The sequence below is a fragment of the Cibotium barometz genome, chromosome 20, assembly GCF_041138505.1.
Source record: "Cibotium barometz isolate CiBa-2024 chromosome 20, ASM4113850v1, whole genome shotgun sequence".
NCBI classification, from domain to species: Eukaryota; Viridiplantae; Streptophyta; class Polypodiopsida; order Cyatheales; family Cibotiaceae; genus Cibotium; species Cibotium barometz.
In genome coordinates, this window is record NC_141065.1 from 8,266,676 (window position 1) to 8,293,004 (window position 26,329).

Here is a 26,329-nt window from a genome sequence, read left to right on the forward strand (position 1 = left end):
AAGGTGTGGTCTTGTATGGGTTGTTTGCCTTGCAAAGAAGGAGGCTAGATGTGTTTTTAACTGTATGAACAGTTTGAAGAGAGAGAAAACAAGAAAAAAGCCTGTCGGCTGGTATGTATGAGAGAGAGAGAGAGAGGAAAGTATCACCGGCTGTTCACTGGTTGGCACCTGAGTGGTTGCGCAACCCACCTGAGTGAAGATACCATCTGCTTGTGACTGCAGGTGTACGCAGGCAGCACTTCACTCGGTGCACGCAGGCAAGATAGTACACGTAGGCAGGCGGACAGGATGGTGAACGTGGGCAGGCGAGACTTACATACGGGTTGTACGTGCAGGCCAACGCAGGCGCGCTGGGTGTACACAGGCGCAGGTGCGCAAGTATAGGCGACAGCCAGTCATCTGTACGCTCAAGCCGGCCAGGTACGTGTGCAGGCGCAGAACTCCGAGCGTATGCGCAAGCGGAGAAGCGTATGTGTGGGCAGGCAGGTACGCATGCACGGGCGGTAGATCATCGCTGTCATACAGGCGTACGTGTGGGAGACAAGCGGGCGCAGCAGAAAACGCGAAAAGCAGGCGTAGTTTTTTTTTTAAGATTTCGTTTAAAAAAAAAAACCCTACGCTACCTTGCTTTCGTTTTTTTTACTGAACCTTAGAAAGGGTTTAAAAAACCCATACTTTGCTTTATAAGTGTTTTTTTTTTAAGAAAACAATATATATATATATATATATATATATATATATATATATATTAAATTTAAAAAAAACACAAAAGCAAAAGCTAAGTTAGCTTTTGGGGAAGCCTATATATTCCCCTTAAGCGGACTTCTTGACACACATCTCTCAAGCTCTCAAGCTCTCTAGCACTCTCCTTGTGCAAGGTAAATATTTTTTCTCACCTTGCCCTCTTCAAGATGTCGACCCAAGAATCCAAGTTGGAGCCCATTCTCGAACGTGAAGACCTTCCACCTACGGAAGCCACCGATGCCTATCTTTTCGACGATTATGTTTCAAAATGAGATTTCCAAGAGTTTAAAGTTGCTCTCGAAGCTTCTTCCTCGGAACGTCAAGCACAAATCACTGCGCAGATGCACGCTTTACAGAACTCCATCTCTTTGTTGATTACTATCTTATCTACTCTTTCGGGTATGGATACCTTGGCAGGCCCCAATATTACTCCGGAACAGTTTGGGGGGCGAGCAAAAGCAGCGTACCAAGGAGATAGTGGACACTTGGCTACATAAGTGGCAAGTCCATTTTCAGTTTTATTCATATGACGATGGAAAAAAGATCCAATTAGCAGCAGGTTTCCTCTCAAGCAAAGCTTTGCTTTGGTGGAAAGAACTTAACCCTAAACCAACGACTTGGACACAGTTCGAAGACATCTTCAAGAAAGAATTCCTCAAGAAAGAGGATGACTATGATGTTGTTGCTCGGTTTACTACTTTGACCATGACCTCGCAGAACCTCACTTATGAGGTCTATCTCTAGAAATTTAGGAACTTGCAGATGAAAGCTACGAAGATGGATTCCACAACTCTTTTGGGTTTCTTCGTAGCCGGTTTACCCGACTCATACCGTTTACAGGTTAAAAACAACAAATGCAAAACTTTAGACGAAGCCATTCATTCCGCTCGTATCTATGATGATACAATGGTCTCTGCCAAGTCTAAACCCGTTATCAAGCAGGGGGAACAAGTATCAAACAGACCAACCTTCGAAGAATTCGACTTCGAGCCCAGCAAATAAAAAACGTCTCCTTAAGGCTTTGAAGCTCAAGGAGGAGGGACGTTGCTTCATCTGCGAAGAAAAAGGACATATGCGTAATGAGTGCCTGAAGCAAAAGGGTGCAAAGACCAACGTAGGACCCAAGCCAAAGGTAGCTAACCAGTTGTCTTTGACAGGTACGTCAATTACTGTACTTTCTCGTCCTCGTACATGTTCTGATTGTCTGTTCAACTCTAAAGTTTTTGGCTTGCATGATCTTCTCCGAGTTTATGGAGAAGTGAATGGCCATAGAATCCACATTCTTCTAGACCCTGGTAGCTCACACAATTCTATTAATTACAAACTTGTGCAGAAACTGGGTCTTGACACAACACCCAGCGATCATACCTATGAGGTACGCCTACCTGCGGGTCGGCAAGTATGGGATCGAAAGATGGAGACGCTATCGATCCGAATTCAGGACTACAAAGATACTCTCGAATGCTATATTATGCACCTAGAACATGTAGACTTGTTATTAGGGATTGAGTGGTTTAAGACTCTTTTAAGTCTAGATAGATTGGTCTAGTCATATTTTTTCTTTTGAACATAGGAACACCCAGTATAGTATCTTAGGTGATTGTATACATCTCTCTCAGGGACCTCTTGTAAATCTAGTTGATTTTGGTAATATAATGGATTCTTCTTTGTATACTGCTTTCCATTGTGTATTGATTCCACTTTCTTCATTTCTCATACCTTTTATGGATGTCAATGAATTAAGTGTATTTGAAAGCAAAGAATTACAGAAGATACTTGATTCGTTTCAAAATGTATTTCCTAAGAAACTACCATCGGACTTACCACCTGAAAGGGCAGTAGATCATCGTATTGACTTGATCCCTGTTGCTCACCCTATTAGTATTTCACCTTACAGGATGAGCCAAGCTGAGGAAGATGAGTTGGCCAAACAACTCGAAGATTATTTGAGGATGGGATAGATCCGTCCAAGTAAATCACCTTGGGGTGCACCTGTGTTGCTTAGGAGAAAGAAGGACAACACCTGGAGAATGTGTATAGATTACAAGAGATTGAACAAGCTAACAATTAAGAACCGTTATCCTCTCCCTAGATCAGATGACCTGATTGACCGGTTAGCCGGAGCGAAATATTTCACGAAAATAGATTTATGTACTCGTGGCTATCACCAGATACGTATTCATGAAAGGCATGTCGAAAGAACCACCTTTCGGACTAGGTATGGCCATTACGAGTTTCTCGTATTACCTTTTGGGTTAACCAATGCTCCAACCACTTTCCAGCAAATGATGAACGATCTTTTTCGTGAACATTTGGAAAAATTTATGGTTGTATTCTTGGATGATATTTTGATATATAGTCGTACTCTTGAGGATCACGTTAGACACCTCACGATTGTCTTAACTATTTTAAGACAGAATCGACTATATGCTCAATTGAGTAAATGTGAGTTTTTCATAATAGACATCATTTACTTAGGACACAAGATCACTAGAGATGGATTGAGCATTGACTATGACCGAGTTCAGAAGGTTCTGGTCTGGCCTATACCACGAACAGTGAAACAACTTTGTTCTTTTCTCGGTTTTGTTGTTTTTCTTCGAAAATCTGTGCGGGAGTACTCTTAGCTCACACTACCAATGACCGACTTGTTGAAAGGTCGTGGACGTAAGTCAAATCAGCCTATCACTTGGAATAACGATCTGGATATGGCCTTCAGACTTTTGAAAGATAAAGTCAAGGAAGCACCCATCTTAGCATTACCGGGCGGCCTTATGTTCTTGAAACTGATGCCAGTGAATATGCCATCGGGGCTGCTCTATTTCAAGATGGTAGACCTGTTGCTTTTGAAATAAAAAAGCTAGACGACACTCAATCTCGTTGGCCAACCCTTGAGAAGGAGCTTTATGCTGTGATTCACGCTCTCAAGGTTTGGAGATAATATTTATATGGCTCCAAGTTTGTGGTATTGACTGATCATTAGTCAATCAAGTATGTGTGTGATGGGGATGATTTGAGAGGAAGGAAAGCTCGATGGACTGAATTAATGCAAGATTTTGATTTTGAGATTCGTTATAGAAAAGGGTCCATGAATAGTGTCGCATATGCGCTTAGTTGAATTAGAGAGGTGAATACTTTGTCGTTCACTGAGATTTCTACTAACTTATTTCAGTCATTGAGAGGACTTTGTAAGACTGATAGTTATTTTGGTCCATTTTGACAGAAGATCCAGGACGGGAGCTCATTGATTGACCAAGACTCGATGACTGAGCAGCCTAACATTCAGGCTGCAGGAGGTCAGTGGGATGATTTGGAATGGTTTACTATTCCGTAATGACAAAATTTGTGTACCATAGATCCCGGACATTAGGTCCAAGATTCTGAAGAAGTGTCACGACGCCCCTTCTGCTAGACACCGTGGGGTACACAGGACATTATCCTTAGTGAAACACACTTTTTATTGGCCAAAGATGAAAGGGTATGTAGAAGATTATGTTATCAAGTATCAAGTTTGTCAAGCAAATAAAGTTGAACGCTTTAGACAGGTTGGATTGTTGCATCCTTTGCAAATCCTAGGTAATAAATGGGAAAGTATTTCCATGGATTTTATTACCGGATTGCCAAGAACACATCAAGGCCACGATTTTATTTGGGTTGTGATAGATCGCCTGACAAAAATGGCTAGATGTTTACCGACCCGGAAGACCATTACAGCTACGCAATTAGCAAGGCAGTTTATCGAGAAATTGTTTTGACTATATGCATTACCACAGGACATAGTCAGTGATAGGGACTCTAAGTTTACGAGTGATTTTTGGAAACTTGTTTTGGAGAAGTTGGAAACAACTTTGAATTTGAGTTCCTCAGATCATTCTCAATCTGATGGCCAGACTGAAATAGTGAATCAGATTTTGGAGGATATGCTTCGAGCATATGTATCCAAAAGGCAAAGTTCATGGGAGGATTATCTTCCTATGTTAGAATTTGCATATAACAGTACTAAGCATACGAGTACAGGTTTTAGTCCTCTTATTTATGGTTTTCAACCTAGATCACCTGTTATAGTGGGATTCTCAGGACTTCAGCATGATGCAGCACGTAATTTTTTGTAAGATATGCAAGAAATGTTACAAGTTACGAAGGAATCTATTAGAAGTGCTCAAGACCGAGATAGATTTTATTCTAATAGACATCGTTCACCCAGAGAGTTCTATGAAGGAACGATGGTGTATTTTGCGAGTTCCGAAAGATTCCGAGACTTTACGGACAGGTCGATCTCCGAAATTATCCCCTAGATACTGTGGACCATTTCGTATTACACGACGGATTGGTTCAGCCGCATATGAATTGGATTTGCCTTCTCATGTGAAAGTTCATCTTGTATTTCATGTCAGTAGACTTAAGTACTGGGTGGAACAGGCCAGTTAGTTACTCCTCAAGAAATCATAGATGTCGAGGACATGACATTTGTTCCACACGAACCTGAAAAGATTCTTGGATTTCGTGAAAGAAGATTGCGTAATACGCTTATCACGGAATACAAGATCAAGTGGAAGGATCGTGTTGAGGAGGACGCTACATGGGAGACATTGACTACTCTTCAAAGAGATTACCCTGGCTTTTTAGTGAGCTCAAGAGTGAGCTCTTAGAGGAAGGGGAGTATGTCATGTGCACAGTGTGTATCTACCGTGTGCTAAACGCACACAAGACTAGCTTCGAGGTTGGGGAAGCTTGGAGCAGCAGCTCGGCAGGCTGATTGGCGAGCTGAGTTAGGGATAGACTAATGGGCGGGCACCCAAGTATGAACGGGCGGGCATCCAAGTGTGGATGCCTGATGACCGGCCAAGAGCCTATAAAAGGGTGGCCAAGGTTAGTCATTAATCATATGCTGAATAATGAAGTGCTAATGATGCTAACCCAAGCCACCTATTTATAGGTTGGACAAGAGCTGGTCGGCCAGTATAAAAACAGTGGGCTGGCCGACTATGCAAAAAATACTAGAATAGTGTCTAAAAAATAGACAAAAATAGACTATGCAAAAAATACAAGAATAATGTCTAATAATGCAACTGACTGTCAGAAAGGCCAGAATCTTGAAGTAATTGCTGGACCCAACGGGGTGGACCAGCCCTCCTCACAAATGTGGAAGAGGAAGTATCCGCAGCTGTAATGGATGCACCCGGGGCAGCCGGGAATGAAGAAGGGACGTCCGAGCGTGTGGGAGATGATGTAGAGGCTGTCCAGACTGGCTGAGAAGTTCCGAAAGATGGTCCAGCATTCTGTATGGGGCTGAAAACAGCAGAAACAGGGGCTGAAACAGTAGCAACATTGGGCTGAGTCACTGCCGAAGTCACCGGAGGCACAGGGGGTGATGAAGGGCCTGATGGGAGCAAAGAAAATTCACCGATATCGAGCGGAAATGGATCAATATCCTCAAAAAACTGCATGGGTGAAGAGGAATCAAATCCAAAGAGGGTCTCATCAAAGCGAGCATCACGAGATATGATGATGTCCTCCAACGCAGGATCCCAAAAGCGGTATCCTTTCGACTTCGGGGAAAGTGTAGTCCTCTTTTGACCTGGCACATGTACAAACGCAACACAACCGAAAACTCATAAGTGTGAGACGGAGGCCTTATGTCTAGAAAACGCCTCCTCTGGTGTCTTCCCATCGACCGCCTTTATGAGAGAGCGATTGATGAGATAAACTGAGGTAGCCACAGCTTCACCCTAGAAAGAGGGAGGAAGACTCGCATGATGCAAGAGGGATCAAGCCATCTCCTTCACTGTTCGGTTCTTCCGCTCCACTACTCCATTTTGCTGAGGAGTATAAGAACAGTCGTCTGCCGCGAGAGGGGGAGGGGGGGGTGAGAGCTTCAGCTAAGAAAAAAAAAACAGTCGTCTGTCGCTGGATGCCTTTAGAAGTAAGAAACTCATCAAAAGGTTCAAACTCACCACCATTGTCAGTTCGTAAGAATGAAACTTTGCTTTGAGATTGGTTCTCAACCATTGGAAGCCAAGACCTGAAATTGGCAAATGCATCAAATTTGCGTACCAAGAAACACATCCATACCTTCCGTGTGAAGTCATCCAACAAGAGCATATAATAACGGGCCCCGCCAAGGGACTCAACCTCCATAGGGCCAGCCAAGTCTGCATGGATCAACTCAAGTCTCCGAGTAGCTCTATGTGTAGCCTCTTTTGGAAAGGACTCCCTGTGATGTTTCCCCATCATGCAAGAGGAACAAATGTGTGGGAGAGCTCTCAACTCTGGAAGTCCACTAACAAGTTGCTTGGAATGAAGCTTTTGCAGAGCGGCAATAGGCACATGACCAAAACGTGAATGCCACAAAGAAGTATCTACAATAGAAACTAAGGCATGGGAGGGAGAGAAAAGCTGATGAAGATGAGATTCCAAGGAAGAAATTTGAGAAGAGAAGTTGGTGATCTTGTAGAGGCCTTCATCATGAACACCATTAGCCACAACCGTAAGAGTCCTCCGATCAATCACCTCAATCACCTCATCATCGAAATAAATGCCAAGTCCCTTCCGAGCAGCCATGTTCACTGAAAACAAATTCTTCGAAATACGTGGCACATGTAAAACATCATGTAAAGTAGCAGAGGAACCAAAAGAAATGTTACCAACTCCATGGACAGGTAAGGAGGAGTCATCTCCAATGCGTACAGAAGAAGAAAGTGGCTTGTAATCCTCCATAATGTGGGAATGTTTGGTCATATGTGCCGAAGCGCCGCTATCACCAATCCACTCAATTTCTTCATGTGTGGCACTCACCTCTGCATCCAAAGTGATCTCTGTGACCACAAGGAAGGAATCCTGTGAAGAAACAGGAGAATCTGTAACTACCATGTATGCCACTTTGGCATTGCCCTCCTTTGGAACCTTATCCTTGCCTTTGTCCTTGGAATCTTTGTCAGCATCTTTGGAGGTGTCCTTGGCTTTGTACTTGGCTTTGGCGGCTTTGGAATCATTACGCTTTGCAAAACACCGAGCCTCCGTATGGCCAGGCCTGCCACAATAGACACACTCCTCTTCTTTGGAACCTTTGGATTCCTTAGAACCCTTGCTTTTGCCCTTTTCACTTTTGTTGTTGCTGCCTCCTTTGCCTCCTTTGAACTTGCCCTTACTTTGGGCAACCAAAGCAGAATCTGTCTTCCCTTTGCCTCTCAATAAACATTTGCCACGTTCAAAGAAAACAAATTCTTCGAAATACGTGGCACATGTAAAACATCATGTAAAGTAGCAGAGGAACCAAAAGAAATGTTACCAACTCCATGGACAGGTAAGGAGGAGTCATCTCCAATGCGTACAGAAGAAGAAAGTGGCTTGTAATCCTCCATAATGTGGGAATGTTTGGTCATATGTGCTGAAGCGCCGCTATCACCAATCCACTCAATTTCTTCATGTGTGGCACTCACCTCTGCATCAGAAGTGATCTCTGTGACCACAAGGAAGGAATCCTGTGAAGAAACAGGAGAATCTGTAACTACCATGTATGCCACTTTGGCATTGCCCTCCTTTGGAACCTTATCCTTGCCTTGTCCTTGGAATCTTTGTCAGCATCTTTGGAGGTGTCCTTGGCTTTGTACTTGGCTTTGGAATCATTACACTTTGCAAAACACCGAGCCTCCGTATGGCCAGGCCTGCCACAATAGACACACTCCTCTTCTTTGGAACCTTTGGATTCCTTAGAACCCTTGCTTTTGCCCTTCTCACTTTTGTTGTTGCTGCCTCCTTTGCCTCCTTTGAACTTGCCCTTACTTTGGGCAACCAAAGCAGAATCTGTCTTTCCTTTGCCTCTCAATAAACATTTGTCATGTAAGTAAGTCACAACTTCCTCAAGCTGCCTCTTGATCCTTGTGAATTCCCCAATCTTATCAATGATATTATCTGAGTCACTGATGGTTGGTAATCTTCTCAAGATCCGCCTCCAACTTAGCAATCTTCACGGAAGATACTCTCCCGAACCTCCTCTGAATCTCATTCCACATCTGACTGGCATCACTCCGGGAAGATATGAATTGTGCCTGGATAGATGGTGTCATACAATGGACTCCACGAAACGCGGGATCCACCAAGTGAGGAGTGGTGACAGAGGGCCACACACCTGCTCCTTCAAGAAGCAATTGCGTATAAAACGACCAAGTATGGTAGTTGGTGGCAGTTAGCTTCATGGAATCACTCACTTGAGGGGGTGAATAGGATGGCACATGGGAAGGGGTTGGGATGAGGGTTTGTGGGAGGGGAGAAACAAGAGAAGTGGTGGTGGTGGGGAATATGGAAGGAAAAGAAGCAGGAATCTAGGAATAAGGTAGAGAAAAAGGAAGCTGGGAAGAAGATCCTTGTGAATTTGGGGCTTGGGATCGGGGAGAAGAAAAGAGAATCCCCGAGTGAGAAGAATGACTATGACCAAAAGCCATATCTCCGATAACGCAGCAGAATCCTCCTCTTCAACAGAGCTGATCAAAAAATCAGCAAACTCCTTCTCGAAAGCTAAGTGCAGTAAAGAGAAAGGAAGGAGAGGAAGGGATGGGAGGGTGGGAAACCAAAAGGAGAGGTAAGAAATGACTCCCCTGGGTTAAACCCCTGTTGTAGCACCAAAATACGGGGCTGAGATCTGAAAACGCAGATCTCAGGCTGAAAACGCAGCACCTCTGTGGAAAACACAGATCCTCAACAGAAAACGCAGCTCCTCAATGGAAAACGCAGGTCCATAGCAGAAAACACAGCTCCTTTGAAGATGTCGATGCGGTGGATCTTTGCCTTCAGCAGTAGATGTAGAAAACGCAGGTCCCTTTGCAACACTGGGCTCTGCTACCATGAAAGAATGGCTGTAAAACAGAAAAAACAGCAAATAGATCTTGCAAAGAAGCACATGTGCAAAAGAATTGAAGCAGAAAACTTGTTATCTGCTGAAGTAGTGCACGAGGGCTGCCCGTAGTGCATACAACCAACAGCAATGGCTGAATAATGAAGTGCTAATGATGCTAACCCAAGCCACCTATTTATAGGTTGGACAAGAGCTGGTCCGCTAGTATAAAAACAGTGGGCTGGCCGACTATGCAAAAAATACTAGAATAATGTCTAAAAAATAGACAAAAATAGCAAAAAAATATCTAGAATAAGATGAATGCATGGCCTCATAAATCTGGCCAGATACAGCATGAAATATGCACATATATGCCCAATCTGGAGATGATAATGCCAACATATCTCATCATGGAATGGAAAATAAAACATAAACATAGCTATCTCACTGGGGTGATACAAAACTGTCCATGGAAACTCATCATGGAGTACTAAGAACATAGAAACATGAGAGTAACATCAGCTCCGAGTAGATGGTATACCACTCTCCAAAATATCAAGCATGGGGCTGAAGAGTATGGCCGAGAGGTCTCCCTCAGCTATGTCACGTGGAGAGAGAGAGCTAACTTTGTCCAGTAATAGTTTCTTTGACTGCTACATGAGGATCTTATCACATCTTATCATAGAGAGAGAGAGAGAGAGAGAGCTAACTTTGTCCAGAAATAGTTTCTTTGACTGCTACATGAGGATCTTATCAAATCCAGGAAATCTGTATTTCATGTACACAGCCATTCTTGATCCAATCACAGCTTGAATGCTTAAAGATGGCTTAAAAGCAGCCAAGGATGTATGCAAACAAAGTGATCAATTCACTGACGAGTTTTTCTCCACATTCCTCATACTTCATCAACAGAGTTTGGATTTTCAAGTATTGCAGATAGAAGAGGCTGTGCACCAAAGAAATCTGAAACTGCTGTAAGCCAAAACAAGGCCTTAGAGAAATGTGCTGCCTCCAGGTTAGGCTTTTTTGCTGTTAACTTGGCCAAGCTGGTGCTAGATTTAACCTGAACCAACCCCTTTCAAGTGATTCTTATCCTTGATAAATTAATAGCAGTAGTCTGCATACAACACAGAATCCTCTATCAGGGGGCTGCATGGGTTGGCTCTACTTCAAACTGATCCCATACCTAATCCTATGTTAACATGGAGCGAGGCTGATGCCAATCTTGAACAGCCCAAACCTAGACACTGCACAACCCCCTGTAAACATGAAAAATCATGGGTACATCTTAGGTTAAAAGGTTCGTGGTGGGAATTACTTGAGCATCCCCAGTTTGGATCCCTTTCTGAGCCAAGCGAGCCATAAGACCTCTCCACCAGGACATAGTTGTCCACATTTTGTTTGCTGCAGCATGGGGATGAATGAGATTCATTCTCTACAAATTGATCACTCCAAACTTCACACCTTGAGTCCTACATATAAAGGAAAGACATCATGATAATAGCAAGTCTAGGGAGGAAAAAAGCACTCACCGCTCGAAGAGACTGCAAGACCGGTCCTCCAACCATCTTATTTTCATCAAAAGAAACTAACCACCAACACTGTAGCAAAAACAAAGATTTTGTCAAGTGAAGAACTGCAAATACAAATGAGGCTGCATAGAATAAAGTGCACATGCCAAATTTACAATGCTTTAATATTTACTAGGATGAATGGCCAACCCTCTTAAGCTCAGACCCCAGTTTGAAAGAAGTCACCCATTTGGACCAAATCAAAAAACAGCACGAACTGGAGCTGCTCTGCACATGCTGGTCACTCCCTCCCCCTCCCTTCTGCTCTCTTTTTGCCGCCCTCTTCTCTGCCCGGCTGCTGTGCCTTGCTTCCACCCTGCTGCCCCTGGTCCTGTGCGCTCCAGCCATCTCTTCGTCCTGCCTCCTACTTTGCCCCTCCTTTGCAGCCCTTTCTCTCCACCTTCTTCCACTTCAGTGTCACCTCCCTCTCCCCCTGTGAGCCCCCCTTTTTTGCCTTGCCTCCTCTTTGAGCATCCGCCCTGCTTCCCTTCCCCCCCAGCATTTTTTGTACCAAACAACAAAAAGTTCCGGATAAAACCTCGAACCTGACCAATACATGCCCAGGAGAAAGACCAACAGGAGGTAATGTACCACATGGTGGCGAGAAGAACTTGGTTCGCCACCACTGCCTGGCCAGCTAGGGAAAGCCTGGCCAAACTCCAGTATAATAGCTTCTTCCAAATGGTGGCTTTCTAGAAGAACCTGGTTTGCCACCACTACACCACCAGCTAGGGAAAGCCTGGCCGAACTCCAGTATAATAGCATCTTCCGAATGCTTAGAAGAAGTCAATGTCAACCTGGCATATAAGATAACGAACTAAGAGTTCCCCTCGGGACCCACTGAAAAGCCTCAACTCGATGCCAAGTCGGGGCAAGTGATGAGCCAACCCAAAATCCACATGACGTGTGCTAGTTGATCTGTGCTCCGGATGCACGACAAAAAATCTCAATCGCCTTGACGAATCTCTGGAGGTTCCCCTCGGTCCCCCAATCGGTATGCTACTATGTCGTCCACAAACTCGGAATCAAGAAGCTCCTCCTACGCTCGGATGGGGAGACGTAGTCCCTAGAGTCCAATCTCCTGGCTAGAGAGAAAACTGCTCATGGCCCCAGCGAGGAACAAGAAGAGATAAGGTACTAGAGGGCACCCCTGCCGGACTAAGGATGAAAGCGGAAATCTATCGCTAAGGCTCATGCATCTGCTCTTGAGTGAAAATCAAGCCTCTCCCAAATCCCCTCTATCCTGTTGCAAATCTTTGGGTCTTGAATGAGGCTATCTAGAATCCGGGTGCTCACCTGCCTGTCATGTCTGTAGGGGTCATCCAAGGACATAATAGCTGGTGCGTGGTCAGAAAAAGTAGTGCCAGCCAAATACCAATCATGCCACCACACGCACAAGCCCAGTTGTCAACATAGAACCGATTGAGTCTGGATGAGTTAGGGCCGGTATTCCTCCTGTCAGATCTGGAGAAACACAAATTCCTGAGACTACGTCCAAACTCTGGAAGATGCCAAGGGTCCTGTCCCTTGAGAGACAAAATCAACTCCTCCCATGCCGGGTACTCTGTAACTGATATAGTAGCCATGCCACCTACAAATCTGTCATCGTTCGAATCTAGCATGTTAAAGTCCCCTCCCATACACCAGAAATCTACCTATGGCAAGGATTGATGGACTGTACTTAAGAAGATGGCTATGCGTGTTACCACATTCGGCGCGTAGACATTAAGGAAGCCTACATAGTCCTCTCCTATCCCAAAATACTCAACTCTCAGCAAAATTGGATCTCCTTGCAGACTAGGGAGCAAAATGGTGTGAGGCTCTAAGTCTAGGGAGGCGATTAGATACAAAGGGATGGAATCCCAGTTGTCCGTGTAAAAACCAAAGCGGCGGTTGTTGGGGGAGGGGGGGGGATCCATCACCCTTCCAATAGCACCACCTATCACTGAGAGGAGAGAAAGGTATTCCTTGCAAAGACCTTAAAAGTAGACTGTCACAGGAAAGCCTGAGACGCCAGTCGGGTCGAAGCTGTGCTACCACCTCGCAAAGAAGGCCTGGGTTGTATGCATTGCGTCGGGGCTCAGTTGCATGACTTTGTCCAAAGCTGCAAGCGAATCGAACTCAACCTTGTAGTAGCCACGCCCCAGAGGATGAATGTCAGTGATCTTTCCAAGTGCGTTGAGAACATAGTCACATGGGATGCAAAATGGGGACATAAAAGATTGAGAATGGCCATTCCATGTGACTATAGAGCGACATGGGACGGGAATGGGAATGGGAAGATGCTACCATCCCCAACATTCCCGAGTCTGAAAATGCCCTTTCCCTGTGACTATGGTTGAGAAGGCTTACCTGTAACAAATCCCGGAATTGTCCACGCACCGGGTGGCTACCCACAATCTTGCATACCAAGGTGGAGACCTCCTAAGAGGCACTGCCAAAGCAAGGAGTTGGAGATCCTCTTTGGAAAAGAAGAGACAAGGGATGGCAGCCTCAGTCGGGGATGACGGAGTGGATGCCATGGAGTCCTCTTGGGGGTTCAAGACCAGAAGATGCAGAAACTTGCCATGGATAAAAAACCCCAAGAGCGATAAACACATGAATGGGAAGACAAGAGAGAGGATAAGGAGGGGAGCAGGCGGAAGCACGGAGGGGAGGTGGGGAAGCAGCAGAGCAAGGACGAGACTTAAGGTGAGGGCTGTTGAGGCAAGGGAGGCAAAGGTGGGACTGAGGTGGAAAAGGGCAAGGGCGGGAGATGACAATAGCACGAAGAAGAGAGAAGAAGGGGGAGGGGGCACTACAAACGCGAGGGCGCCGGGAGGGAAGCCTAATGAAAGAGGGGGAGGCAAAGGCCGATGGGGGGACATGGGCTGCAACGGAAGGGGGGCAGGTGGGTGACAGCAGGCACTAGCAGGAGAAAGCAAGGTGAAGGAAGGGGGGGGGGGGGGGGGGCGGGCTACGAATAGAAGCAAGGAGAGCAGCACGATGGCGAGAGGGTGCTAGGCATGCAAGGGGGTAGATCCATCTTCGGATAGGTCCTTTCCCCTTTGTTTCTTCTTCTTGGTTTTTAACTCACTAACATAGAGAAACGGATCTCTCGGAGCATTGTTGTTTCCAAAAAAATCCTCCTTTATTTGGCTTTCTCTACTTGGTGGCCTCACAACACCAACCAGTGTAGATCTGTTGTCGGTGTTCGCCCAACATGCTCAAGACGTGCAAGAGCTTCACAGACACTCTACCATTGCTTATGGGAGTGGAGGGATGCACAAGAGATTTGGACTGTGATAGCACATCTCCTTAAAAGGATGAAGAACTAAGTATTGGATTTAATGCTTATGTGTTGTGTAAGTTTAGCATGTGTTGCTAATGTGTAATGTGTTTGAATGGACAGCTTGTAGGTTGGTAAGATTGGCGAGCTTTGTGCTCATAAGCCGGTATGGCTGGGACATGATGACAGTGATTTGACGTGAGCAATTAGAGGAAAGGTTCTCATTTTTGGTATTTTGGCCGTAGCTCCTTGTAACTAGCCTAGGGGATAGGAAAGCTGCAGCAGAGGGAGAGACGAGAGTGGGGAAATCCGAGATATTTTGTATTATTGTTGGCTGCCCACTTTTGTTATACTTGGGTATGGACCTATTAATTATGTTGCACGTGAATTAGTCTTTAAGATTCTTTATGTATTTTTCCTTTAGTGGTTTAGTGGTTTATGTATTTTTCCTTTAGTGGTTTAGATAGAAAGGATTTATTTAAGCTTTTGGTAAGAGCAACTCCTTCTTTTGTATAGGGCAAGTCCATGTAAAAGCGTGCAACTATTTTGGGCATGTGAGCTATTTTTATTAATAAAGACATAAATACCTAAGAAGTAGAAGGATGTGGACATTTCTTGGGGAGGGGGGATAGATTGCACCCAATACTCTCTCATGTGTTTTATTTTTAATTATGGTTTTATGCTATCTTGCTCAAGGTAATAATTGAAGTTTATGTGTTTTGATCCGTATGATAGTAAGTGATGTGTCTCCCCAAGATCCAAATTCCTGTTAGAAGTCCACTAGTAGGAAGAGTAAATAAATAAACAATAGGAGAAATGAGGAAGAGAGACCAGGAAATGAAGGTTTTGCAGGACTCTGTCCATGCGGAGCTACAAGAGGAAAATGATGATGATTATGTTGTCTCCTATGTGGAGCACTATAAATTGCAAGCTCGCACAACTACAATGGATATGCAGTTACAAGAAGTCAATGCTTCTTAAAAGTCATTGACTGAAGCAGTTGACAAACTGATAGGATCTCATAGTATAGTTCCTCAACTCCAACCTACACAAACCCCTAGACCTTCAACCTCAGTTCAAAGAGTTAGTGAAAGAGCTCCACAACCTGTAGTGTCACATCGCGCTATTTACAAAGATCCAAAACCTCCGGAAAAGGACAAATTCAGCCCAACAGCTCTTCTTGGGCTTCGCTAGTCTTACTACTAAAGAAGAAGCATAGTACTATGCATTTGTGCATAGATTAACCGAGCCTTAAATAAAGATTACAATAAAGAATAAATTCATCGCATCCATGAGCTCTTTGATCAGCTTAAATGAGCTAGGTATTTTTCTAAAATGCATCTAAGGTCTTGGGTATCATCAAGTGCTCGTTAGGTTTGAGGATATACCCAAAACAAAGGACTTGATATGAACATTTTGAGTTCAAGGTCATGCCTTTGAATTCACCAATGCATCAGCCAAGGTTGTTAGAGGCGTCAGAGGCATTTGGTAAGAGGCGGGTATGGTACGCGCCTCGAAAGACTCGTATTTTTTAGAGACGTTAGAGGCATGTTAGAGGCGTCTGTTATATATATATATATAGTGATAGATAGATATAATACATATAGTGAAAGTTGAGAGAGAGAGAGAGAGAGACTAGAGTGTGTATGTATGAGCCTTGAGGGGGGGAGAGAGGGTGTGTATGAGAGGGAGAGAGAGTGTGTGTGTGAAAGAAAGAAAGCTGTATTAAACGTCTGCAAAAGGCCAAAATGACCTATGAGACCAAAATAGTCCATCATCATCATCATCTGGATACATCATCAAGATTCAAGGGTACAAAGTAAAATGAAATGAACTGAAATGAACCAGTAGAGTATAGAGAGAGCTCCAAAAGTGGGTATAAAAAACATCATCATCCCAGTGTGTTTGAAGTTTGAACTTTGAACTTTGGGTCTTGAGAAATTCTTAAGGGAGGGAGAGAGAGAATGAGGGAGAGAGAGAGAGTGTGTGTGAGTATATCTCGATGACATTCTAACCTACAGTAGATCAAAGAAGGAGCACATTGAACATGTAGGAAAGGTGTTTCAATTGCTGAGAGATAACTCTCTCTATGCAAAGGAATCAAATGTGATTTCTTTGCAAAAGAAATTTAAGTATTCGAGACAATATATATATACATATGGATCCTAAAAAGGTAGATGTCATACTGAAACAGAAGCATCACAAGAATCTAGAAAAGTACAAACATTTCTTGGTTTATCAAGATTCTATCGCAGATTCATCAAGGTTTATCAAGGACTATGCGAGGATAGTTTTCCCTATTACAGAATAGCTCCTAAGGAAAGATCAACTTGCAAAAAAGTTGGCAATTTAAAGAAGAGATTTTGTTTTTGAGGACATAAACGTTTCTTAGGGGGAGGAAGTGTTACATATTTTGCAATAAAGATAGCGAATCTAGGGACCGTATGGCCCTAATGTGAAAGGGACAACAAGGGACAGCATATATGAATACATTGGTTGCCAAGTGTGTAAAAGGGTGTGGACACGTTACACCTCTAGAAGCACATCAACGAGAATGACTTGTAAGAAAGAAGGCAGGAATCGATGGATTTGGGTATGCGTGGTTGAGTGGATAAAATGAAAAAATCCCTCTCTATATCTCACGAAACCTTACAATTTTTTGGTTAATTGGTAATTTTCTGGCATCATGTACAAAATCCCCCCCCCCCCCTCTCTTTTCCCCGGAAAAGAGACTTCTATTAAGTATGAATTTTTTTATACAAAAAGAGAGATTTCAGATCAAGGAAGGGGAAAATCTCAACCAATCAGGTGCCTTGTGTTGCCAACAAGGCCCCATATGAGAAAGAGTTAAAAAATTGTCATGATCCCATTCTCTCATAAATTGGCCACGTTTTCTCTCTGCGGCCCTCGAAGATCCCTAAATCTTGGCCCAAGTGGCCATGAGCGTGTGGATAATATCACACAAGATCTTGCAAATGCACTAGGTATCATAAGCCAAAGTGCCCTCCATGGCCTCAATGCATCATCTAGCCTTCCAAATGTGCCAAGTTGTGATGCTAGCAATGATCTCCCATCCAATGTCAAACCTCTGTGTTGGAGGTAGGTAGCCCGACTCTGGCATGTCCTGCAGATGACACTACTGACCCACTCCCTACGTAGCCCGCATGATCATATCTCTATCATTCCAATCAAACCTGATTTGTAGGGCCGACTGTGTCAACCAAACAATAGCACCAAAACAAATGTAGGCATCTCTCCTCATCCTTCCAAAAAGGTGTGCTATTGCAGCCCAGATCCTCTGTGCCTCCCTACACTCCCATAAGCAATGGTAAATTGTCTCTGAAGCTCTTGCACATCTCGGACAAGTTGGGCTAGCCCCAATGACCAATCTCCACTGTTTGATGGCAAGTCCACCATGTAGAGAAAGCCAAATAAAAGAGGAAATCTTCGTTTCCCTGTATGAGTGCTGCAACCTCCGCCAAAAATCTCCCCGAACGTCAAGGGTAATCCTATAAGCCTCCCAATATGTTCTAGACGTACGGACTCTCTGGATTTGTCCCAAAACCAAGTGTCTGGCATCCCGCACAGTGTAACTACAGAAGGGTATGCTTTTCATGGAGTGAAAAGCATCCCTCCACTCCCACTCACCATGGTCCCAGTGCAAGTATCTAATGGGGCCAAATGGACCATGTACATGTGAAAGGGACCAAATCACTTAGCTTGTGGGTGAAGCTTCTCTAGCATGTAGTTTTGTGTCTAACCACTTGGTTTGAAGGCACTTGCCTATGAAGTAATCAATCAACCATTTTGCCCAACATTGTTGTCTCTTTTGTGTGTATACATCATTTTATACTATTCTTCTTTATCATGTGTTTTAACCTAGCACTAGTATTTGATCCACCATAGCCAACTTGCACATGGCTTTCAATATTTCAACAGCTAAAGCCTCATACTTACTGACTTTGCTAAGATTTTATAAGCAGACCCAAGCAGAGTTATTGGTCTCCACTTTCTAATATTGGTCTCATTCCCACCTTTCGAGAAAGGTGGATAAGACCCTCTGTGATAAAGAGGGCATCATACCAGTGCACCACATCTCCTACAAAGCAGTAGTAACATCTTCACCAATGTAATCCCAAAAATGCAGAAAGAACGATGTAGAGAAGCCATCATCCCCTGGGCATTTTCCTTTCAAAAGGGTGTGTAAAGCATGTCTCAGCTCATCCTTCGAAAAGGGGGCATCCAAAGACATCCAAAGAGGCACACATATCACCTGTAATAAGCCTGGGCATGCGCTCCCAAACTATCTGTTGTACAACATCTTTATCCAAAGAGTGGGTCTCTGCAGAGAGCAAGGTCTGATAAAATTCTGAGGCAATACTCCTCACCTTATTTGGATCACTATGAAATTCTCCCTGAGAATTCTACAAGCATCTCAAATTGTCCCTATTGTGCATAGGTCCATCTCTTGAGAAAACCAGTTTGTTGCATCTGCCACCCGAGAAAATTTAAGACATTTGTAAATTTGTGCCAAGAATAGGCTAGAAGGCTGCTTGTGAACGTCTATGGGATAGATGGATGTTGTGTCCACTTTTTACAAGATGACTAGGCGTCTTCCTAAGTTTGATGGTGGTGACGATGGTTTGAGGCATGTTCTACTTCAAGTCATTCTGAATCTAGTGTCTAATGTATGGATATTGTTTTCTTTTTGTTTTGTACTCTCATGTTATATATATACCCAGATGAATCTAGGAACATACTCAAATTCACCTTATAAGAAAGTGCACTTTATAGCCTCATGGTAGTCATCCACAAGACAATAAACCATCAACTCCATCATGCATAGTATGGACTAGATACTACGACATCCCCACTAACGTCATCAATGCTCAATAGTGGGCGTAGAGCTTGGATTCAATATATGCTCTCCCACTCACACATCCCACGCATCCACACACACAAGAGTATACATTCATACAAAGGTCTGTGTACTGGGTTGTTTCTGGCTCCGGAGATGCAGAGTAGACTCAACCATAATGAGCCTAGCACTAAGGATCATAACAAATAGAAAGAATTATTACAACAAAAAGGTAGTTGATAGGGCATATGCACCACTAAAGATAGAAAGAATCAACACAATATCATGACTGCAACTGGGATGAAAACTTCACAATGTGAAATTTGCATGTCGGTTAATACAGCATAAAGATATACCTAGATGAATCCACGAACATGCCAAAATTCACCTTATAAGAAAGTGCAATTTATTACCTCATGGTAGTCATCCACAAGACAATAAACCATCAACTCCATCATGCATAGTATGGACTAGATACTATGACATCCCCACTAACGTCATCACTGCCCAGTAGTGGGTGTAGAACTTGGTATGCTTGATTTGCTGTTGGTTGTATAAATTTGTTTAGTTTGTGTGTATTTTTCAGGGTTCAGATGTCTAAAAACAGTGTTTCAAAGTTTGTGCAGTGTATGTGTGGGAGAGTTGGCATGACTAAAGGGGTTTTAAGATATGGAAGTTGATATGAAGTTTCTTTTGGTTAGGAGAGGGGATGGCAGCAGAGACACAATGGACTCTCCTGAGTCCTCATCAATAGTAAACTCTTGCATGTCACCAAGTCATCCAAGTTTCCAGCTTGCAAAGCCTCTCTTCAATTATATGGCCCCTTATCCATGAGCAAAGAAACTTTAACTCAACGTCAAGACATCCTAGATGGTGCATCTCTCCAAAGACAACACCTCATCTTGAACTCTTGTTGGTTAGGTGAAGGGACGTACTTTCTTGTATGCTTGCCTAAGTTATCCTCCCAATGCCATAAGTATGTCCATTCCTTCTCAACTATGATATTGTCTGCTCCATTAAAAATTATTCTTACAACTTATAAGGAGTTCAAACATGACTTGTTTTGTGATAAATTGAATGTCTCTCTCTTGACCTTCCAACTTTAAGTGGTAATAACTACTACAGTAAAAAGAGTGTTTTCTATATGTGTGAAATTTAAAAACTAGAGTAGACGATAAAGAGACTTTCAAGCAGAAAAAAGACTGAAGCATGTGTTGACATATTAATACCTTGCTTTCCAGTCAGGTGCGGCTTAGTAAAAACCGTGTAGATCTGAGGTATATGCAATTCCATCATTATCCATGAAATCTATGCAGGAGCTGTGAAACCAGCTTCAAGCTGGAAGAAACACACAAGGATCTTTCGGATGTATCAATGAAAAGGTAAATGATTGAAACCAGGAGGTGACGTGGGATTTTTAAACAATGGATCTTTCGGATGTATCAATGAAAAGGTAAATGATTGAAACCAGGAGGTGACGTGGGATTTTTAAACAATGGATCTTTCGGATGTATCAATGAAAAGGTAAATGATTGAAACCAGGAAGTGACATGGGATCTTCGAACATTAATGCCCTGGGATCCATTACAGAAGACTGAATCAGTCCTGGACTGTTGAGTGGCCTTCCATCTTCAAATTGATTGATATCATTCCCCATGTATCTGTAGTATCAAGAAGTCTAGTTAGCTAGGCATGTAAAGCATGAAGGATCAAACAGATAAAAATATAAGTATTTTCATTATGCTTTCATTGCATTTTCTTCTTTTTTTTTTATAGAAAGGAGACTTCTATTAAGTATGAAAAAAATTTACAAACTGGAGATTTCACACCAAGAAAGGTGGAGATCTCAACCAATCAGGAGCCCTGTGCTGCCAATAGGGTCCCGAATGAGAGGACGTCAAAAAGATACCAATGTCCCACTCTCTCATGAATTGGCCGCGCTTCCTCTCCGCAGCCCTCGAAGATCCCTAGATTCTGGCCCAGGTAGCCATGATGGTGTGAATAATATCACTCCAAATCCTGCAAAGACATTGAGAAAAAAAAAACGGTAGTATCCTCAATAGCCTCGGTGCATCTAGCCTTCCAGATATTCCATGCTGAGATGCTAGCAATAACCTCCCAAGAACTGTCTAACCTCTGTGCCGGAGGGACAAAGTGTGAAAGTGGCAAATCCTGACGACAACACTACCGAGCAACTCCTTGCCTAAACATAATGGCCAAGCTCCTGTCAGTCCCCTCGAATCTCAGCTGTGGCCCAGACTGTGTCAACCAAATGATAGAACCAAAAGAAATGATAGCATCCCTCTTAATCCTACCAAAGAGGTGAGCAATCGCAGACCAAACCCTCTATGCTTCCCTGCATTCCCATAAACAATGGTAAATTGACTCCGAAACTCCTGCACATCTAGGGCATGCTGGGCAAGCACCAGTAATAACTGACCTCCACTGATCGGTGGCCAAACCACCATGAAGGGAAACCCAGATAAAGGAGGAAATCTGTGGCTTCCTATAAGAATGCCACAATCTCCGCCAAAAAACCCTCTGAATGTCAGTCGAAATGCTGTAAGATTCCCAATGGGGTCTAACAGTAGGGACACTCTGAATGTGTCCCAAGATAAGATGTCTGGCATTCCGCACCGTATAACTGAAAAAAGGCATGCTTTTCAAGGGGTTACAAGCATCCTTCCACACCCACTCACCGGGGTCCCAATGCAAATGTCTGATAGGGCAGCCACCATACAACCAAAGGCTAACACTCTCTGTGATCATCACGCGGGGGGGGGGGGGGGGGGGGGGGGGCGGGGGGGTCAACAAAAACGTGCTTCCCTAACCTACCAACAACTTTGACTCGACGAATTTGGGGACCCTCAATAAGGTCCTGCACGTCACATCTCTCCAACTGCCATCCATCCTCTACAGAAAAGAAGACCGGTAGATCATCCTCCCTAGGCAAGGGGAGACCCATAACCTGAAGAGGAACACTTGTCCCAGAAAAAACCCCAAACCAAGAATGATGACGGTCTTCCAAGAAAGATCCAGTAATCCAGTGGTTGGGAATGGCTGCGTCAATCTGTGCAATCCTCCGACTAGAGCCTCTCAAATGCTGCGTGAGATCCAATCTCTGTACCTCGGTGAGGCTCTGAAACCTCTTCCAAGCCAACACTGTGGGGCAAAGCGTCTCCCAGCCAGCCCAAAGAATATGCATAGCTGCCCCAAGAGGCCTACCATGCACATCTAAGATCAAATCATTCCAATGAATGGGCTGCCGGTTAACTTCCTCTGCTGAACACAGGGGAATGTGTACCAAAAAACTCCTCATGCAGTCCCAAGCCCGTAAGAGGGACCTAACCAGGGGGGATGAGGGGGAGTGGTGAACTGCATCCGAAAAAATAAAGCGTGAGCTGAGAGTCCAGTCACCTCCGCGAACAGGGACACACTTCATGATCTGCTGCATGAGAAAGTCCTTCCACGGCTCAAAGCCTGGAAGAAACCCCCTAACAACCAGCTTACACAGCAAAGCCTTACATTGCACCTCAGGGTCAATGATATTCAATTCTCCTTCCTGCTTGGGCCTGATAATGGTTTCCCAAGCAACTCTAGCCCTGGTGTGTGCATTTCCATCAAGCCCTGACCAAAGAAAGTTCCGAATAAGGCGACGAAGCTGTCCAATGCAGCCCTTATAAAAAATCCAGCACGAAGCGATAAACCAAGTCGTGGCTAGCAAAACTTGGTTAACCACCAAAGCTCTAGAGGCCAAGTCGAGCTTCCTCCTACTCCAGTGATGGAGTTTGCTTTTAATGCTTAAAGGCACAGGAGCAAACTGTTGTACAGGGGAGATGTCAACGCCCACCTGGTATCTAGCAGAGCATCCTCTCTGAATCCAAGTAAAACCAACATCTGTACCCCAATCTGCAAGAGGAGAATCACTGATCCAAAAACTGACTGACTTATGCCAATTGATAGTAGCTCCTGCTGCCAAACAAAAGGCCTCGAAGGCAGTCCGGAAAGCACATAAACAAGCATTTGAAGCCTCAAGGAACAACGCTGTATCATCTGCGAACTCAGAGTCCAAAAACTCTTCCTCCGTACATAAAGGCAGTTTGAGACCCACAACACCAGGGGCAGCCCGAAGAAACCTGCTCATAGCATCAGCTACAATGAGGTACAGTAAAGGGCCGTGCCTCACTGAACCGGAAATCTGAAAACGCTCACCACGCCCCCCACACACTAAAACAGTGCTTGAGCCTCCCTGTATAGGCAAGACACACCTCTGATCCAGTTTTAGGAAAACCCCATGTGTGCCATAGTGCCCTCCAAAAAAATCCCAATGCACTCTGTCATAAGCTTTTTCTCAAAATCAAGCAAAAGAATGGCAAGAGGCTGCTGACTAGCCTTTGCCCACTCGACAGTTTCCCAAAAAGAAAAGATGTTATCAAATATACTCGTTCCTTGGAGGAACCCATTCTGGGTATCATGGATAGTCCTTTGGAGAATCGACTGCAACCTTATACTCAAGGCTTTACCTAAGATTTTATATGCAGATCCAAGTAGGGTGATGGGCCTCCATTGCTTGATGTCAGTCTTGTCCCCACTCTTGGGGATAAGGTGAATCAGCCCCTCCGTGAGGTATGGAGGCATCATACCCGACAACCACATTTCCTGAAGGGCAACAGTGAAAGCATCTCCAATATGATCCCAAAAAAGAATAAAGAAGGCGGGAGAAAGACCATCATTCCCGGGGCATGAACCACCGGAAAGAGCATGCAGTGCGTGAAGGAATTCATCCTTCGAGAAAGGGGCATCCAGGGACGAACACATAGCATCTGTAATGAGCCTGGGCATGCACTCCCAAACTTTCTGCCGTGCCACATCTCTCTGAGGGGAGGGCACCTCTGCAATCAACAAAGACCGATAAAATTCTGAAGCAATATCCCTCACCTTATCACGCTCAATTTGAACCTCACCTTGCGAATCCTGCAAGTACCTCACAGAGTCCCTGCGCTATGGGAAGGCCTGTGTGCTGAAAAAAACTCTTTGTTGCATCTGCCACCCATCTAAGTCCAAAAGGCCTCGTTCGCATGAAAGGCGAACCCAGCCCTACTATCCATGGCCAACTGCAGCTCTGCTCTAACTGTGGTCAAGAGGTCTGTATCCAAGTCGCATGTGGATGCTTTTCATGTTCCCTCTGAAGAGCAGCAATCCTACGCCTAATAGCTCTCTCCTTGTCCAGAACCTCCTGCTTCTTAGACAAGGCAATGCTATGATAATGAAGACAAGGCAATGCTATGATAATGATGGCTAGTCCTCTCAAGAGCTAGCGCAATATTATGACGAGGATCCGGACCGTCACAAGATCTCCATATCTCTCTGATCTCAAGGGAAATGTCAGCATCTAGATAAAGAGAGTCAGGGATACGGATACGGGGAGAGGCCGAGCAAGCCCCAGGCTCCCTGAGACACAAAACGACGGGGCAATGATCGGATTTGGTGGTGCCAGGCATAATAGCAATGGTGCCTCCTCTGTCCAAGGACCAATCATCCACATAAAACCTCTCCAGACGTGCAAAGATGCTCTCATCCCCTGTCATGTGCACAGTGTGTATCTACCGTGTGCTACATGCACACAAGACTAGTTTCGAGGCTTGGGGAAGCTTGGAACTAGGCAGGCTGATTGGCGAGCTGAGTTAGGGATATACTAACGGGCGGGCACCCAAGTATGGACGGGCGGGCGCCCAAGTGTGGACGCTCGATGATCGGCTAAGAGCCTGTAATAGGGTGGCCAAGGTTAGTTATTGGGATATAGAGAGTCTCGCGAGTTTGTGAGAGCTCTATGGTCTTGGAGCCTAGATCTAGTGCAGGCCTGACTCACCTCCCAACCATGATAGCCGTGGTGGGCAAGTCCACAGTCTTGGTTGTCCCCACCGAGCCACGAGCTGAGCTAACTAGGATGACGTACCGACCAATCTCCTCCTCGCGACGTCCCATACCGCCACAAAGCTGCCCTCGCGGGCCTCGAGACTGCTGCCGGCCTCGGTTGCGTCCCGTAAAGCAGGTGCACGTCTACACTAGATCCAGGCTCCAAGACCATAGAGCTCTCACAAACTCGCGAGACTCTCTATATCCCAATAACTAACCTTGGCCACCCTTTTATAGGCTCTTGGCCGGTCATCAGGCGTCCACACTTGGGCGCCCGCCCGTCCATACTTGGGTGCCCGCCCGTTAGTAAATCCCTAACTCAGCTCGCCAATCAGCCTGCCTAGTTCCAAGCTTCCCCAAGTCTCGAATCTAGTCTTGCGTGCGTGTAGCACACGGTAGATACACACTGTGCACATGACATACTCCCCTTCCTCTAAGAGCTCACTCCTGAGCTCACTAAAAAGCCAGGGTAATCTCTCTGAAGAGTAGTCAACTCCCACGTAGCGTTCTCCTCAACACGATCCTTCCACTTGATCTTGTATTCCGTGATAAGCATATTATGCAATCTTCGTTCACGAAATCCAAGAATCTTTTTAGGTTCGTGCGGAACAAATGTCATGTCCTCGACATCTATAATTTCTTGAGGAGTAACTAACTGATCTGCTCCACCCAGTACTTCCTTAAGTCTAAGGACATGAAATATAGGATGAACTTTCACATGAGAAGACAAATCCAATTCATATGCAACTGAACCAATCCGTCGTGTAACACGAAATGGTCCACAATATCCAGGGGATAATTTCGGAGATCTACCTGTCCGTAAAGTCTCGGAATCTTTCGGAACTCGCAAATACACTATCGTTCCTTCAGAGAACTCTCTGGGTGAACGATGGCTATTAGAATAAAACCTGTCTCGGTCTTGAGAACTTCTAATAGATTCCTTTGCAACTTGTAACATTTCCTACATGTCTTGCAAAAAATTACGTGCTGCATCATGCTGAAGTCCTGAGAATCCTACTGTAACAGGTGATCTAGGTTGAAAACCATACATAAGCATGAAAGGACTAAAACCTGTACTCGTATGCTTAGTACTGTTATATGCAAATTCTAACATAGGAAGATAATCCTCCCATGAACTCTGT

The 26,329-nt window shown here is 44.5% G+C and overlaps 1 protein-coding gene across 10 annotated transcripts in view; it reads right to left on the minus strand.

The window, feature by feature from the left end:
* Positions 1-10,276: 10,276 nt before the first annotated feature.
* LOC147627513 (uncharacterized) overlaps positions 10,277-26,329 on the minus strand; it is a 70,888-nt gene continuing 54,835 nt past the window's right edge. For 3 of the 10 annotated variants that reach the window (XM_086814433.1, XM_086814427.1, XM_086814432.1), the window contains 3 exons: positions 20,501-20,932; positions 11,107-11,175; positions 10,277-10,978 (listed from right to left, as the gene is read on the minus strand). In XM_086814433.1, coding sequence (XP_086670559.1) covers positions 20,871-20,932 — 62 coding nt within the window. In that variant the 3' untranslated portion in view covers positions 10,277-10,978; positions 11,107-11,175; positions 20,501-20,870. Of the gene's footprint in view, positions 10,979-11,079; positions 11,176-20,500; positions 20,933-26,329 lie in introns of those variants that run through there. The other 7 variants (XM_086814437.1, XM_086814431.1, XM_086814434.1 and 4 more) reach the window with 5 other exon arrangements.